This window comes from Fomitopsis serialis (assembly GCF_022376445.1).
Source record: "Fomitopsis serialis strain Sig1Antser10 chromosome Unknown B0H18scaffold_15, whole genome shotgun sequence".
Lineage (NCBI taxonomy): Eukaryota > Fungi > Basidiomycota > Agaricomycetes > Polyporales > Fomitopsidaceae > Fomitopsis > Fomitopsis serialis.
In genome coordinates, this window is record NW_025954975.1 from 71,063 (window position 1) to 87,278 (window position 16,216).

At 55.8% G+C, this 16,216-nt stretch overlaps 6 protein-coding genes across 6 annotated transcripts; 1 reads left to right on the plus strand and 5 right to left on the minus strand.

The window, feature by feature from the left end:
• Positions 1–214: 214 nt before the first annotated feature.
• Positions 215–784, minus strand: B0H18DRAFT_872753 (uncharacterized protein; the record flags this gene model as incomplete). The annotated part of the gene is made up of 3 exons (XM_048040250.1): positions 215–348; positions 417–546; positions 599–784. Coding segments are annotated over 3 exons (450 nt in total), but the record flags the coding sequence as incomplete, so codon positions are not given.
• Positions 785–3,059: 2,275 nt separating this feature from the next.
• Positions 3,060–4,171, minus strand: B0H18DRAFT_116833 (OPA3-domain-containing protein). The gene is made up of 5 exons (XM_048035867.1): positions 3,985–4,171; positions 3,882–3,928; positions 3,702–3,824; positions 3,424–3,648; positions 3,060–3,369 (listed from the first exon to the last, which is right to left on the minus strand). Exons 1-5 carry the CDS (start codon positions 4,018–4,020, stop codon positions 3,153–3,155), a joined length of 648 nt encoding a protein of 215 aa, XP_047896288.1. The 5' UTR covers positions 4,021–4,171; the 3' UTR covers positions 3,060–3,152.
• Positions 4,172–4,515: 344 nt separating this feature from the next.
• Positions 4,516–5,190, minus strand: B0H18DRAFT_991589 (uncharacterized protein). The gene is made up of 2 exons (XM_048045071.1): positions 4,866–5,190; positions 4,516–4,808 (listed from the first exon to the last, which is right to left on the minus strand). Exon 1 carries the CDS (start codon positions 5,170–5,172, stop codon positions 4,882–4,884), a length of 291 nt encoding a protein of 96 aa, XP_047896289.1. The 5' UTR covers positions 5,173–5,190; the 3' UTR covers positions 4,516–4,808; positions 4,866–4,881.
• Positions 5,191–5,483: 293 nt separating this feature from the next.
• On the plus strand, positions 5,484–6,657 carry B0H18DRAFT_872460 (SAICAR synthase-like protein; the record flags this gene model as incomplete). The annotated part of the gene is made up of 3 exons (XM_048040226.1): positions 5,484–5,741; positions 5,823–5,996; positions 6,049–6,657. The coding sequence occupies 3 exons, from the start codon at positions 5,484–5,486 to the stop codon at positions 6,655–6,657; spliced, it is 1,041 nt and encodes a 346-aa protein (XP_047896290.1).
• An 89-nt stretch (positions 6,658–6,746) lies between these two features.
• B0H18DRAFT_872566 (CDC73-domain-containing protein) lies at positions 6,747–8,402 on the minus strand (the record flags this gene model as incomplete). The annotated part of the gene is given in 8 exon segments (XM_048040241.1): positions 6,747–6,851; positions 6,908–6,984; positions 7,038–7,180; positions 7,236–7,455; positions 7,509–7,535; positions 7,587–7,686; positions 7,743–8,001; positions 8,020–8,402. The coding sequence occupies 8 exon segments, from the start codon at positions 8,400–8,402 to the stop codon at positions 6,747–6,749; spliced, it is 1,314 nt and encodes a 437-aa protein (XP_047896291.1).
• Positions 8,403–8,740: 338 nt separating this feature from the next.
• B0H18DRAFT_991596 (uncharacterized protein) lies at positions 8,741–15,961 on the minus strand. The gene is made up of 29 exons (XM_048045072.1): positions 15,491–15,961; positions 15,121–15,455; positions 14,803–14,879; positions 13,857–14,753; positions 13,400–13,804; positions 13,269–13,327; positions 12,911–13,172; positions 12,819–12,874; positions 12,779–12,794; positions 12,594–12,736; positions 12,338–12,560; positions 12,250–12,298; positions 12,172–12,222; positions 11,991–12,148; positions 11,878–11,931; positions 11,697–11,825; positions 11,472–11,639; positions 11,056–11,340; positions 10,566–11,020; positions 10,446–10,514; positions 10,324–10,386; positions 10,178–10,267; positions 10,021–10,125; positions 9,885–9,968; positions 9,770–9,830; positions 9,463–9,604; positions 9,245–9,404; positions 9,135–9,183; positions 8,741–9,084 (listed from the first exon to the last, which is right to left on the minus strand). Exons 1-29 carry the CDS (start codon positions 15,917–15,919, stop codon positions 8,927–8,929), a joined length of 5,232 nt encoding a protein of 1,743 aa, XP_047896292.1. The 5' UTR covers positions 15,920–15,961; the 3' UTR covers positions 8,741–8,926.
• Between the last annotated feature and the right edge of the window lie 255 nt (positions 15,962–16,216).

Sequence of the window (16,216 nt, forward strand, 5' to 3'; positions counted from 1 at the left end):
ACGGCTGAAATATGATCTCAGCATGTAAGGTATGTAAGTATATAAAGTTGACCGTGACAGGTCAGAGCCTCGGTGCAGAATTCAGAGCAACATGACAGGTTCGAAGGCGATGTATACACTACGAAGGTAGATCCAGGAGCAGGCTAATATGTACATGATAGTTCTGGCAATCAGCATACGATACGTATAAATGAAGATACTGTCATCATAGTCATCAAGGTGCTTGGACATGGGCTTCAATCTCTGATCGCCATACGTTACCATCGTGAACGATGGAGACAAGCCATAGGTCTTGCAAACGTATTCCTGGCCCGTGGTCGTTGATAGCCCACCGCTGGTTACTACGACCTGATGGTCGTGTATGACGCTACTCACCGCAATCAGCACGTCGTCTCTACATACACAAATGAGGTGACCCACCCGCGTAATATACTGTACAAATGTTCTAATCTGCCGGCAGACAGCCCATGCCAAACGGCCTCGACTGATAAACAAGCCATTCTCTTGGACGACGATATAACGGCCGCTCCGATCATAGCCCGGCCACTGCGGAAAACTATGTTATAAATCGCCACTGAGCGATATGGAGCCTACGCACAGTCATGACATGGTGGATTTGGCGAACGCCTGTGCGCTCCAGGACGCGATCCTCACTGGCGTCGAGCTGAGCATTGTAGCTCAGTACGTCGCACACGCGAATACCAAGGGAGCCGCGGACCTCAAATTGGACTACGTCGGATCGTCGAGCGTGAGGGGGCCGTGGTGTCTGCGGGACACGTACGCGGGGTGTCTCGAGCGGAGGCAGGGGCGGCAGCAGCAGATCCGGCGATGTCGGAAGACTCCCGGTGAACGCCGTGGACGGAGATGGTGTCGCTCTATGGAAATAGAGGGTATCAGGCCACCGATGAAAATGGGTGATGACATAACAACTCACGGTGACAAAGACAGCAAGCTGTAGTTGGGCGAGCTACTTGGCGCACGCAGATTTGGCTGAGGATAAGCCTGCGCGGCCTCCGGGCACGGAGGCGGAATCCATCCACCGCCGCCGAATGCGAAAAGTTGACTAGCTGAGTGCTCGGAAGGACTATAGATTGCATACGGTTGCTGAGTATTCTGGTCAGGTGTCAGTTGGAGAACAATAAGCCAACAATTGTGACGATGCTCACTTGGTATGCAGGGACCTCCTCGAAGCCACGGAGGTCCCAAGGGAACTCGGCATGAGGGTCATAACCAATTGCTAGCTGGTTATTGCTTTGCGAGCCCCACATCCCGAGGGACAGCGTAGTTGTCTACATTGGACGGATGACTGGTCACCTCTTATGTATTGGGCGGATGCGAGGGACAGGCGTGCGGGGGGCGGTGCGATGAGTCGATGTGCGGAACTCTAGAGAGGAACTTGTGCCGGTACACGCATCGCTGAGTCCAGCAATGCCGACAGAGGTTAGTGTTGCGGTCTGCCCCAGCGGACTGTGTCCACGAGCCCAACACGAGGGAGAGACGCGTTGACACATTCACTTTCGAAGACACAGCCGACTACAGTAGCAGATTCGCTGCGGGTAATGGGAATCCGGAGCCTCGGACGTCATCTCGATGCGTGCGGGGGCAGCGGAATGACATATCTGCTGTGCTCCCAAACGTGGAGGGTGAAGTTATACGAGCCTAGCCATGACCTTTTCTGGCAATAACCAGATTCTACCCGCACGATAGCCGATGGCAAGAAAGTGAGTGAAGCGTTAATTCAATGCCAGGTTAGTAGAAGTGAGCGAGGAGATCACAGCTTATCTGTAAATGCTGTGCAATGGGCTTCTGCGATGACTGCGCGCTTAGCATGCGGCTGCTTTGAGCTTGTCTTGGACCTTGTTAAAGCTTTGTCAAGTCTGCGGATAGAGGGAAGCTGCTATGATAGTTCTGAGTACAAAGGCGATCCGGACAATGACACCAGAAATGACGAGCAGACACGAAAGACCAACACAAAATCACCGACATACCATCGGGAAAATGACACGGAGCGGTGCGACTTCGCGCGATTGGCGCTAGCAGAATGGTATCTCGTGCCACACCCCGGACTGACCCCGGGTGCGTACACAGCCAGCTTCGTTATAGAATGTACGCCGAAATAGCGTGGCTGCACCGGTGAGGTCGCTCATGTTGGGGCGGGCCGCGGCCACATTAAGCTAAATTGAGGCCGGGCAATCGATGGAGCCCGTAGTCGTTCCTCAAATCTGACACAAGTCAAGTAAGCAGACAAATCTAGGCAAAGATCGCGAAGGCGTACACAGAGCTCTGCGGGTGCGCGTCCGTTGTATGTCCGCAACATATGCCACTCGGGGTTGTGCAACCAGTAGGACCGCACGGGCAACTCGAACCGCAGTTGGGAGATGATGGTACCCATAAACGCTAACAGAGTTCAACATATCGCGCCATCAAGGGTCACGGAGGTGATGAACCACCCATAGTTGAGATCTGAGGACTCATCAGAGATCGTCAACACAAAACAATCTTATGGGAGCCACTCACCCGCTGACTGACATCGACTCATGGCCAGACACATCAGACCCTTGCAAGTATGAGTTTTTCGAGGATATCCAGCTCCGTGTGGCCGCGACGACGATGCCGGCATCAGTCGGTGCTCCGTGTGCTTTCAAGGCCCTGTGTGTCCCCAGACGCAGAATTGGTCAGTTGGCTGGGCACACGCAGGGCACGCGATTCTCTGAACAGCAAATTAAGCAAGAAATTCTGATCAGAACGACACAAGCATTTGGCGGTGCTGAACAACTGCGTATGGTACGTACGCACGCTTCGTCGTGGCTGTACGAGATTGAAGCTGGATAGACGCGCGCCTTCGAAGAGGAGGTTAGTACGGAGGAGACGCCCGGGGTCTGTCGTGGCGCTCGTAACGAGCATTCGGTGAGGGAAGCACCGGGTTGACACCCGGAACATACAGTTGGCCTGGCCGCAGTGATCGAGTTATTAGTGGGCTGATGGAATGTCGTCGCTGTTACCACGGAAAGGGTTCTCAGTATGCCATCCGTTTTGCAAAGGAACAATTGCCTGCAGCAGACAATTGGCCAGAATTGACGATGGGAGCACAGGTATTAACGTGAACGTACACGAGGTTTCCTTCCAAATAGTGGTTCGTACAATCATGAGAATCAACTAGATGTGTTCTCGGAGCTGTCAGAGTGGCGGGGCGCTGCCTCCGCGATGGAGTCGTCCGGATGCGTGGACGTAGGTGCTGGCGACGGTGAGGACGGTGGCCGTGCCAACTGAATGCGGGGTAATTGCAGCGGGGTGCCTTCGAATTCGGCCCAGCCACCGCGCAAGCCGATCTCAACCACACGTTCCAGTATTCGCGCGAGCTCATCGTTTCTGCCAGTCCGCAATCAGCGAGGACTATTCGAAAAGACCTCACGCGAGACACACCGCTGCTTCTCTTCCTCCCATCGCTCCTCGAACATCCTCTGCAACGACTCTGTCCGCTCTGACAACGTCCCGATTCTATTCTCTAGCTCTTCCAATTGGTCGTCCACTTTATCTCTTCGTTTGGTTTGATTTCGAGAGGACCGCCATGTTTCAGCCATGATCAATGCTGCTGCTACACCGAAGAGGAATCCTTCCGCGAGCGCGTTAGCACCGTTCTCTATTGCCCTGGGTTACAAGTCTTTCATGGCGATACCTCAAAAGCAGAGCGTCGGACGTACCTCGTCTCAGAAAGAGGTCGGACATGCTTGGCAGGTTCACCCAGGAGGTTCGTTCGCAGTCGGACTTCGGTCTTATACATCTGCTGCGCGAGGTTCACGCAGAACGTCCTGAACGTCTCATGCCTACGCGTACGCAACACCTGAGCCTATCCAGACAGGAACAAGACGAATAAGGCGTACTGCTTAGCCTGCGTCTTGAGCTGGTTGCTAATGGGCTTGGCTAGAGTCTGCGCAAGGATGAGCGTAACAGCGTCATGGTGGTAGGAGTCGAACCCGGACTTACTCGGATGACCAAAGTCGCGATCTTTGCCGAGGCCATGGTGAATATTCGGTAGTGGTAGTCAATGGCACTGAACCAGGAAGCACAATGGGCTCTTGGAGGTCGATTATAGGAGAGTATATAGCACGGTCAATAGGGAGATCTAGGGAAGCATGTTCAAGGTTGCGGGTGGCCGGTAGCCGGCTGCACCCAACGCGTACGTACGATCAGCGCGATGCCGGAGGAACTCGTCACCCCGCTCATACTCTCAGGAAGCGCAAGCTTCGACTGAACCATAAAATCACCATCTAGTTAGCAGAACCAGGAACTGTTGTACCATGAAGCTTGTCCACAATCATTTGCATGAAGTACATGGTGTGCAGACCTCAATTTGACCGATCACAACTGCTCGTCGTACAATCGTCGTACATGTACCGCAGCGCCAAATCAGATGCGCATGCCGATGAAGAAAACCTCACGTTGTCTCCCTGTGTATGTACGGGCCAATTGAGGGTTGTATGGGTCTAACCCGTGTCATGATAGCTCCGTCCACCTCTGACAGCGCAAGGCATTGGCAGGGTTGTGTGGTCTTCTGAGTACACGATGCTTCATCGACAATCGGGGCATCATTCACAATGTGGACGCATATGTGTGCAACGTCCGCAGAAGACGTCACCAAAGATCATGCATTATGCCGCATAGCTAGAGTTATCGTCGAGAACCGATCGATGGGATAGGTATGCCCAACCCTAGAAGTCCTTGCCGCCAGGTGAATCTGAGTCACAGCGTCCACATCGACGCCGTAGCGTTATCATATGCAACTGATAGTGGTGTACAGAAAACACAAGCTACTTCACGGCAGCGTCAGAGATCTTGTGAAGCAACACGGGTAGGCTGACACTCACCAACGGACGGAGGCAGCTACAGCTCATCGCCCCGCTTGACCCTCATTCGCGGAGGGTCCTGCACATCTACGTGTTTCACCCCATCCAGCTCGTTCAGGGAAGCAAGTATCTCCCCTTGCGAGTGTGGCCAGTTCGCGCGAGGTGCGCTCAGCAGCTGCACATCCCGTAACTGACCTACCATCCCGAGGTGGGTGAGTGACGGATGGACAGCGAGGCGCTCCGGGTTCGCCATGAAGCGAGACGAAGGCGAAACGGTCACAGCAAGGTAAACATTGTCGTCGTGGTTGAGGAGGTGCTGCGAGGACATGGCGGTCAGAAAGAGAGTTTGTTCTGAGTTGCCCGATCAGCCGCTCCTGCTCTTCACGGGAGGACTGATCGCAAGTCCTGCGCAGAACACTCTCGGGCCCTCTCGTTATGCAGCCTTATTTGACCCTGTCGTGCGATGCGAGCTCGTCCGATTCCCGCATCGTGGATCCAAGTTACGGAAGAGAAGGAGGCAATGTTACTACGGCACAGCTACAACGCCACTGAGGTCTTGGGAGTTTCTTGACTTTGCCATCCTCGCCCTTTGTCTTCCACTCCATCCCACTCCAGTCAATAGATCGCTGGCCACATTTGATGGACCCCGGACCTGTTTCCAAGGTCTACGCCAACCAAGTAGGCGGCCACCCAGGCGTCGCTACGACCGAGGACGGCTCTCTGCTCATTAAACCCTCTCTCCCCCGTGAAGTCGCCTTCTACCAAGCACTCGCGACCGATGCACGCTGCGCTAATTTGCGGGACTTCGTCCCCGAATTTTACGGTACCCTGAAGCTAGAGGGCAGGGTGGCGAATGAAGGTGGTGGGCTCATGAACGCCATCACGCCAGTGGAGGAGGTCCCGGAGGGCGAGAAAGATGAGTACGCGACCGACACGGGCTCAGCGACGTCAGCGTCCTGACATGCGAATCCTTTACAGTCCATTGTGCTCGAGAATCTCGCGTATACGTTCTTGAAGCCAAACATCCTCGACATCAAACTAGGCACTGTGCTGTTTGACGAGGACGCCACCCCGGAGAAACGAGCACGGATGGAGAAGGTCGCTGAAGAGACGACCTCCAAGGAAACCGGGATGCGTCTCACAGGATTCCAAGTAAGGCGTCTTTGGGGAATCTGCGGCTATCCCAGCTGACATGCATACTCAGGTTTATGATCTCGCCGCAGACAAGCCGGTGATAACCACCAAGGCTTATGGCAAGTCTATCAAGCCAGCCGATCTCCCAGACGGCATTGCACGATTCTTCCCGCTAGCAGCACCCCCGTCGCCACCCAACGAGTCCGCGCAACTGACACCCAGCGCGGGTGCAGCACATGGGACTGGGCTACCACCCGAGTTATTGCAAACGATCCTTGCCGGCATATTGTCTGAAGTCGAGGATATCTACGGCACCATGGAAGACATCGAGCTGCGGATGGTCGGCGGGAGCCTGCTGCTGGTCTACGAGGCTGACTGGGACCGCGCGCGAGAAGGGCTCCGACTGTTGCGCGAGGCAGAGCAGCGTGCGGAACGTGAGGTCGAACAAGGGCAGGAGCAGGACGAAGATGAGGACGAGGATGGGGAAGAAGATGACGATGAGAATGCTGTGGGCCCGCCGTTCGTGGTGAAGCTCATTGACTTTGCACATGCCAAGTTGGTACCAGGTCGCGGGCCGGACGAGGGAGTTCTGCATGGCCTACGGACGGTGATCGACTTGTTGAAGGGTAGGATGGCGCAGGTGGAGGCAGTATCTGTAACCACGCTTACCTCGACGTGATTGAAGGTGGCCTTCGTAGACAGTCACCTGGAATATATAGCATACAACACACGACAGCAGAGATACAGCATTGAGGACTACTACTCGACTTAACCTTGCATGAGCCACGGCTTATTGGTCATCGTCCATGTATCCAGGGTTTTCCAGAAGTGTGCGACCACGGACTTGTCGATGTGTCGTCTGTGCTGATCGATCTACACGCCGTACGAGGTTGAGAAATGCTTGATAGCTAGCGCGACTGGTGCCTCACCTTCAGCTCAGTGACGTTCCAGTCCTTGATCTTAGGGTTCGGAGGGTCGTTCGCCCAGGCCATGTAGAATCCTTTCACTATCAAATCTCCATCAGCGTTATCATCCATTTAGGTCGCAAAGTCAACTTACCATGATGGAAAAGCGTCTTAGGCTCGTTCCACTTGTACGGCTTGAATTGCCACGCCTGACCAGTCGTCATGACGCATACCACACGGTCCCATGCATCGGCACCGAACTTCGCCAATGCCTCCGTCCCATCGACGACGAAGTATCTACAATCGTATCAACACTCCGATTGACTCTGACAAACGATTTGGGTGCGCTCACCGAGCGTGTGTCTGTGTCTCGCGGCCAGAAGGGTCTATCGTTGTCCGCTTCCGATAAATGGGTATCATGTCTTCGGGGCGAGCGTTGCCCTCCGCTGCCGCACGCGCGCGCGCTTCCTGCGATGGCTCGAAAACGGCGTCTTGTAGGAAGCGCTTGACGTTGTGCATGGTGATGAGGGCTGTTGGTGAGGATGAGATGATGATGATTGGGTATTGGTTCTCTGTAAGAACTCGTCAACCGGGACATTCAAGAGCCGATGACAAGTAGGCGCACTGGGTTTTCGGGCTTGCATTTTGGGGTCTATGATGGAGTCAATCCAGAATCACTGAAAGTCACGTATTATCGTCATACCTGGTGTTGACGGTGCAGACGTCGCTGGTGTGCCACCCTTGCTCGCCTCCCGAAGCTTCTTGAGCTTGTCTGACATTGCTTGACTAATTGTAGAGAAATTCTGCGGTAGACATGTGAGACGTAGAATAACCAGTGAGTAGAACCGCGGATACGGACATTCGTCTTGATCCCTCGCAGGACGCTCGTTCTGTCTCGGAGCTCAATCTCGCTCGCCTTGATCTTCTTAACGACCTCGATGTCCGCCGTGTCAGCAACATACCGTCGCTTCGATGGACTGGACTGGTCGGCACTTCGTGATGAGAAGGGTGCTGTTGGTAAAGCGGTTGTGCCCTTTAGTTGCGGTGGTGTCCCTGGCGGAGTTGTCGACTCGGCTGCTAATCCATCAGTTTGCTGAATAAGATACATATACAGAATACTCACTTGCTAGCGGTACAACCCATCGAGCTCTTGAGTCTTTCCTTCCAACCAATCCACTACGACCTTCCGCTCCGTTACACTCACGAAACCCACTTTAGCCCCATGCTCCCTCACTTGCTTCAAATATTCCGGCACGGAAGACTGCCGAAACAACCATGCTAGGTACACCGCCTCTAGTGTATAGAAGTTTTGTGGTGATGCGGGAGGGTTTGAGGACGGCGCAGTTGGTTTGCGCAACCTGGTCAGAGTGGACTTTGGTAAGGAAGTCGATGGCGAGAGAACGATGTGCGTGGCAGAAGTAGGCGAGCTAGTAGGGTTTGAGCTGCCACTATATGTGATGTCCGTCCCCGCTCTGATTGCGTCGCGCAGAGCCAGGAGGGGATCGGTCGAGGTGTTCATGTTAGGCCTGGCAAGTTCGTAGCAAGTGTTTGCCGCTACGGGCGACGCGGATTAACGCTTCGAACTTCCGACCTGTGGTGATACCGCTAGTATGTAGGCGAAGACCTAGTGACGACGCGGGTGGTCGGGCGAAAGAATAAGGACTGGGACACGGCGGATGTGGGCAAGGCGCGTCACGTTCGAGTTCGAGGGAGGCTCTACTGAACGCCCGGATCTACCGGAACTTATACCCGTGGCGCATGGGCGGCTATGTGCTGTGTGGCACGCTCGCCCTTTGCCAGTGAAGCCCGAATTTTAATGCTACTGTAACAATTAACGTCAGCGTGGGGAACCGGGAGTTTGAGCTGGTGCAGTCTCTTCCGCTCATTGAAGTAGGACCACGCATAATGTTCCGAATCAACCTCACGAAGTACAAAGGTTGAAGATCAGCGTCGTAAAAAAATGTCCAGCGCATATTCGATATCGACTGTCCAGTATCAGACAAAACCAAAATGTTCACGAACAGCAAGCAAAGCTCAACAATCTCAGCACGCTCGCGCCCTCTGCTCCGCATCACGGCAGATGGCACTAGCCTTCTCAATGGCTTGCATCCAGACCTGGCAATCCCGAGCAGAGGACGCACGCAGAGCTATGGCGTCTCCACCGCGCGGATAGGCTATCGAGATTTGGAACGCAAGGTCATCTATGGAGAAAACATCAGCTTGAGCTCCACAACTTGGACCAAGTCCGTACCTCTTCTCCCTGGCACCTCCTGCACTCGTACTTCAGAGAGCGGGATGGGCTATAGTGGCCGTGTTTGATGAGTAATCTATCCAGTGGCTGAAAGTAGAATGACAACATACTGTCCGGTAAAGCTGCTTCGCGGGATCTTGCGTGAGCACCAAGATGTCGCTACACAGGAACGCGCGTAGTTTGCGTCCGCTCTTCGCTTTCATGAGCACGCTCTCCTTCAGCAGTTTCCGGGGCCCCATGTGACGTGTTGGCGCGGTCAAGTCCAGCCGACTAGTCCGCGGGTCAGTGGGTCACATACAGTGTACTTGGTCAGGGAGAATTGACAGACCCTTGCCCGATCCAGAGATCCTTTGAGATAGTCCGCAGACGTTCTTGGCCCTCTTGCTCTCGGATGGTTTCGTTGATATGCGCTAGAATCCTCTCTGCCATGTCAAGGGCATGCTCTATGTGTCTGCGGTCTTCCGTCGCTTCTGTGTAATGAAGCACCTACAGGAAAACAATGATAACACATCATATCCGGAGACCTATGCCATATACGACTTACCTGGCGTATCAGCAGGGGATAGCGAGTAATACGTTGCACTGTGGTCGTGAATCAGTCGACTAGCAAAACCCAAGAGCACCGGCACACTTACTGGGAACGAGCAGGTAGCTAGACAAGTCCAGGTTACGGGCAGTGGGGTCATCTCTCAGACGCTGGGCATAATGGGTGAGACATGCAGATGTCAATAGACATGGCAGCGCACACACCTGCAGAAGCTGTGCCAACTCAGGCTTTCTCTCGCGTTCAGATTGCAAGACCCTGGCAGCATACGCCTGGTTGACGCAGTACTCCTGCGTATGTATTTATTCAGATCTTGATCACCGTCTGCGCGGAAATACATACCACATAGACACCCATTTCTGACATGTTCCTGCGGAGAATGTCGCCGAGTTTGTCGATGTAAAGCCGGCATTCCTTTTGTCTCTCTTCCAACACACTCAAGAATGTCTGTTCCTTGACTTAGATCCCAGCCACGCATTGCATACAACAATGACCGCACCGTATTGATAAGTAAAATGTCTTCCACGTTGGCGAAGATGACTTTGACAGCTTTGTCTTCTAGTACTGACATTAAGTTGGCGTAGAAGTGCTGCGGGCAGTGTGTGGGTTGTAAAGTTGCAGTAGGGTTTGGAACGTATTGCGTACCTCCACAATCAGCTGCAAGTCTCGGACGTACGCAGCTTCGGTGAGGATGAATTCGAACATCGCCTGCCACCCACGCAGAAGTCAATCAATAGGTGACATAAAGCAGCAGTTACCCTACATACCTCTTGTCGACGTCGTTCCTTCGTCGGTATGTCTTCCAGGACCGACTTATCGACAAGACTTGCCCACGTCTATGCACGTATGAACTTCCATCTCCCCAGAACATGATGAAGGAAACTAACCGAGCCAAACGCGCTGTCGACCTCCGCGCCAGCCGCGCTATTATCCCTGGATATGGGTGCTGAAATGACAGGCATCGTCCGCGCCTCTCCATCATTCGCAGGCGTCTTGCGACCAAAGATACTCAGGAAGTGTAGACCACTTCTACTTTCGGCTTCAGTCGAGGCGCTTCGCGCAATGTAGCTTGGTGATGTCGGGCTAGCAACAGGCCCGCTGATGCTACTGTCCATCGACACCATCGACAGACGATTCATATTAGGGTTCGCCTGCCGGTAAGCTTCATACCGTTCGAAGGCATCGTCCAAACGTAGGGAGCTATCAGCATCTCCCGACACATCGAGGTCTGCGGAGGTGCCCCTGGAGTGAGCACCAGCAGAGACGCGATCCGGGACAGCAGGCGGTGGGCGCCGCTTGCGCTCCTTCCTGGGTCGTACGGGCCTTGGCGGAGGCTTCACTCCTCTTTAATGATGAAGCCGGCGGCCTCCAAGACACGCTGATGTTCCAGGGCGCGTGCCTTCCGTTCTGCAGCTCGTGCCTCTTCAGTCACATCTTCTTCGGTGTCATCTGCGTCAGACTCGGAGAAAGAGAGGTACTCAGACTCAGTATCAGATGAATCGTCTTCCTGATTGTCCACCGCATCCTCCTCGTGTACGGGCTCAGTTGATGGAATGCCCCCGCTGAAGTCCCCAATAAGGTCTTGAGGCGGATCTTCTCCGGCCGTAGGAGGTTGTGGTAATGGCTTGTCCACCACGGGTACCGATACGAAATTGGGCGCTGCTGCAGCGACGAGCGAGATTTGTCATTTCCAAACGCAAACGATGTGATACATATGTAAGAAACACAAGAAAAACTTCAGCCTGCCAGCAACTTCAACAACAGATGCAAGGAGGACGGACTGGCCGACTAACCCTCAATGATCTCTAGGTATCCGGCAGGAACGATAAACACAACTCCTTCCCGCTCAGCCTTCCACCAGTCGGCTTCGTTTCGATCCACGATGGATAGCTCATCGCCTTCTGAGAAGGGTAATTCTTCAGGGCTATTGCCTTCGTACGCGTACAGAGCACGAGCTTTGACTGACGCGAAGCATGAGCCGAGATCCAACTTGAAGGGTGAGAATAGACTCGACATACCTGACTCTATCCTTTGGACGTACGTCTTTGGGAAGAACCCGGCCCTACCATCCCGGAGAAGAGTACCATACCACCAGTCGCCACCAGTCTTAGAGGGGTTAGCTTTGATCATTAGATTTTCTGCAAACGCTATGGACGACATGAGGTCAACTCAAAGCGCACATCTGACTGGTGAACTCACAGAGATCTTCAGGTCTTTGCCCTTCATAGGGGTACAAGGAGCGGACACGGTATTCTGGGGCGCGTTTTGTCAGTCCTGCCCACGATCTGGCATCACGGCGAATAATAGCCTACCAGTTGATTTGTCGACGTCTGCCATAGCATCATTCTCAGCGGCGTCGACCTGAATTGCCGGAACGGGCGTAGCAGGCTCTTCCTCCTCAGCCATGGAAGGCAAGCGCGACATGTCGGGTGGCGCTGACCCAGCTCCGCGGCGAGTCCCGCATACCAGTCTACCGAGTCCCTATTGCTCGACCGCGCGCTCATAGTCGGCGGTTCAGGAAGTCCGGACAATGAGTCGTATCGACTGGGCGGAGAAGCTGCTGCCGGTGACTCCGGAGGCGAGGGCGCCCTCGGGGCAGAGCTAATATGCACCGGGGGTTCTGCGCCGCCCAAGACCTTGCCAGAAAGTGCCGATGCACTGCGATCGTTAGTCTGCGCCTTCCTCAGTCTAGCACCGGCTTGAATGGCACCAAGTAGAGCGCTCCGATCTCCAGACGGTGCAGGCGCTGCAACTGCTGGGGGCGGAGGTGCGACCGGGGCCATGGGCGGCGGCGGCGGTGCTGCAGGTGCACCATCAGCAACTGGTGCTGGTGGCGCTGAAGATGGCGGCGGAGGTGCGGGAGGAGGGGCAGGAGACGATGTCTGCGGAGGTGCTGCAGTTTTTGGCGACGATACAGAAGCGCCCGCGGACTCGGGACGAGACGGCGGCAAGATGCTACCAAATAACTGCTGAGCCAGCTTATTGCGAGTATCACGAGAGGAGTCAATCTCGTCATCACTGCTATCGTCGTCGTCCTTTCCTGAATGTCGTCCCAGTCCTCATCGTCCTCTGCAGGTGCCGTGTGATACGATGTCTTCACTGCAGGAGGTGCAGGACTCTTTGAGGATGGGGGCACAGACGGGGCGCGAGGGGGTGCAGGCGGCGACGCAGCTTGGTTCTTGAAGAAGGGTTGGTGCTACCATTGGCAGCTGGTGTAGTCGGCGTCCCGCACTGCCAGGGCTAGGACCGTCCTTCATGATGCGGCTAAAGGGATTGGTAGCCGACCTATCTGCTGCTGGTGTGGTAGGAGCTGGTGGTGCAGGCGGCGGAGGCGGGGGCGGCGGTGCGACTGCAGCAGGGGCCTCGGCGACAAAAGGCGCAGGCGGTGGCGGCGCAGGTGGGGAAGACGTCGCGGAAGGGGGCGCGGCCTTCGCTTCAAAGGCACGACGACGTGCTTGGTAGTCCTCTTCAGCACGTCGGCCTCTTCCTCTTCCCTCTCCAGCTGCGCAGACGCTCCAGCCGCTCGCGCTGCTTCCTTACAGCTGCCTCTCGTGCCTTGATAAGGGCCTCCTCTGGGTCCTCCTGAGAACAGCGGGTGCCGCAGGGGCGGGCGGAGCAGGAGATGCCACGGGGGGTGTCGGAACTGGCGCTGTACGAGGAGCAGGAGGCTTGGGAGCGGTGCTTTTCTCGGTGGCGGCGGAGCCGGTGCCCTACTCTTGACCGGAGGAGGCGTCGGCTTGGGCGTCGGAGTCTGGGCTGAAGCAGTCGGTATAGGCGGCGCAGGAGGTGGTGCGTAGTGCTTGGTGTCGGCGGGGCAGGTGACGGGTCCCCTTCAATGCCTTCTCGTTCTCGAGACGCTCTCTGCGCGTCCGCTCTCGTTCTTCAGCCGCCTTCTCTGCCGCGCGTGCCTTCTCTTCGGCTTCCCTCTTCTCCAGGACAAGCCTGTCCTCGACGCTGGTGTCGAGCTTGGGCGACGTAGAGCCCGCAGGCGCGACGCCTAGGGCGGCCATGCGCTCCTGCATACGACGTTGTGCTTCTGCGCGAATGAAAGCCTTGCGTTCCTCATCCGACATATTTTTGAGGTTCGGTGCGGGCGATTTTGTAGGCATCGGGGCGGCGGTGGCGGCTTCGCGATGACGCTCGGGGAGGGGCGGAGGGCGGTGCAGGAGGCGGGGAACGCGCAGCAGCAGCAGCCGGGCTCCTGGGACGGTCATAGTCACGCCGATCACGATCGTAGTCGCGGTCGCGGTCATAGTCCCTGTCCCTATCCCTGTTGCGCGAGTAAGGCCTGTTGTCGTAGTCGCGGTCTCGTTCGTGGTCCCTGTCCCGATTCCGAGAGTACGGGCGGTCCCTGTCGTCATCGTATCGTGGTGAGTACCGGTCATCCCTATCGTCGTAGCGGCCGAACCGCTCGTTACGCCTATCCCTATCCCTCGCCCACTCCCTCTTTTCTCTTGCGCGCCGCTCCTCGCGATCCTTGATCTTCCTCTCCACCTCAGGGATACGCTCGTGCATGAGCTTCAAGAGCTCCCGTTCAAGGCGACGTCTTTCCTCGTCCTTCGCTTGACTTCTCTGCCCACGCGACACGTAGTCCAAGTCGTCCTTCACCCTATTCACGCGATAGCGAAGGTCCTCCATCTCCCTGTCGAGGGCCTCGTCTTCTGCCGTCCTCGAAGCGCTCTCCTCCGTGGCGCGGTCGAGCATCTTTGCCGTGTTCTCCAGCTGCCGCTTCATCTCGTCCAAATCTGACGCCGGGTTATCCAAATCCGACGTCGTCCGCACCGCGCTGCGGTCGACATGGCGCGAACGGGGCTGGTAGAAGCCGCCGGGCGGGCTCTCGTCAGTGTACTTGTACACTGTTGCATCCTGCCTACCGCCTGCACCAGCGGCGCCTGTGCTGTTGAAAGATCGTTCCTTCAGCCTCGACACGGGTGAATCAATGGCGGACGGAGAACGGGCGCGAGTATCGTTCTTCAAGATGTCCTTGAGCAATGTTACTGACGCATCAAGGTCTCTGTGAGACGGCGGCACCATCTCCTGGGGCAACTCGTCAGGAATGTCATTACCGTTCAACCCTGCAGTATGAATGAGTTTCCGCAGCGGTGGTAAAACGGGCGGACGTACGTCGGTAAATAAGTCCCATGGCAACGTGGAACTCTGCCAGATTTAGTTTGCCTCGGTTGTCGACATCCGCAAGTGCCCTGCACTATCGTCAGCAATCTCCATAGATGAAAGTGTGTATTGTGCGGCATGGTACGGGATTGAGCGCGACGCAACAGACTGAGGTGCCACGACCACACAACTTCAGCACAATCCGCAGTCCAAGGATGCACCAGCACTGCTTCAAATTCGACTTCGTGCCAGGCGCCAGTGCGTCAAATTGCCCACATCCCGTCCACACACCCCCAGTTTTATGGAAAATAGATGAATGCGAGCACGTACCAAATCTTTGCAAGATCATTCCTGTCCAGTCCACTCTGCCCGAACACCTCCAGCGCAGTCTCTCCGCCGATGAAGCCAGTCCCCTGCATGTCCCAAGCTCGGAAGATCTGATCATATTGCTTCTTCTCGGCCTTGCTGAGAGCCCAGGGCACCCTCGGCGCCGCATTTCCACGCTGTACCTGATTGTGCTGCTGGAAGTTCTGCTGGAGGGACATGCCCCCAAGCTGGGCGGACGGCAGCTGGGGCGCGCCGGCAGGGTTGTAAGGCATCGTCGGATTGATAGGCATGAACGTCGTCGACATCATCTGCAGCCGTGGGTCGACGAAGCCCGTCATCTGCGGTACCAGCGGACGTAGCCCACCGCCAGCACCGGGGTACCCTGTGGCTGAGCTTGCAAGGGCGACGCCGCCGGGAAGCGGCCAGTCGGTTGCGACTGCAGTCCAAGGAATCCACTGTTCTGTGGGCCAGCATTCTGCTGGAACTGTGAGGGGATCGGAGGCACAGGTGGGGGCGGAGGCGGGGCGCGCTGCTGGAAGCCGCTGGCACCCTGGAAGCCCGTCTGCTGGGGAAGCAACGACCCTTGCTGTCCAGGAAATCCGGTTTGCTGAGGCTGTTGGAAACCAGGCGCGCCTGGAAAGCCAGTTTGCTGGGGCTGTTGAAAGCCTGGGGGTCGTTGACCTGGAAAGCCGATGGGCTGCGGTGCGATGCCACCGTTAGGCTGGAATCCTTGCTGGAACTGTTGTGGATTGTACCCCGTTTGCATGGGATACTGATAGCCTGGTTGGCCCCATTGCGCCATGAGCGTCGGGAGTCGGCGTCGTGGAGGTCGTGGATGGTAAGAGCGAAGCGGAGTGATTGGGCGACTCCGGCCCTGTTCAGTAGTGGGCGTCTGTTCACGCGATGCGTCACATCGCTTGCACACTTCACACTTGCTTCACACAAAACAGAACTTCGGCTAGTACTAGTAGTAGCACTGCTATTGAGGCAGTCTAAGACATTTATCTAATATACATTCGGCTCACTGCACATCATGCATGGACGGCACGTTCTACAAGGCAATGGGCCAAAGGGCAATCGTGGTCGCGGTGATGCTCGG

Coding starts and splice junctions, on each gene's coding strand:
- B0H18DRAFT_116833 (XM_048035867.1), bottom strand. CDS start 4,020: ATGGCCTCGGCAAAGATCGCGACTTTGGTCATCCGA. Junction 3,929..3,984: donor TCGCGACTTTGGTCATCCGA/GTAAGTCCGGGT, acceptor ATCCTTGCGCAG/ACTCTAGCCAAGCCCATTAG. Junction 3,649..3,701: donor CGACCTCTTTCTGAGACGAG/GTACGTCCGACG, acceptor CTTGTAACCCAG/GGCAATAGAGAACGGTGCTA.
- B0H18DRAFT_991589 (XM_048045071.1), bottom strand. CDS start 5,172: ATGTCCTCGCAGCACCTCCTCAACCACGACGACAATGTTTACCTTGCT.
- B0H18DRAFT_991596 (XM_048045072.1), bottom strand. CDS start 15,919: ATGGCGCAATGGGGCCAACCAGGCTATCAGTATCCCATGCAAACGGGG. Junction 10,126..10,177: donor ACATTTTACTTATCAATACG/GTGCGGTCATTG, acceptor GTCAAGGAACAG/ACATTCTTGAGTGTGTTGGA. Junction 9,085..9,134: donor GGAGGTGCCAGGGAGAAGAG/GTACGGACTTGG, acceptor TTTTCTCCATAG/ATGACCTTGCGTTCCAAATC.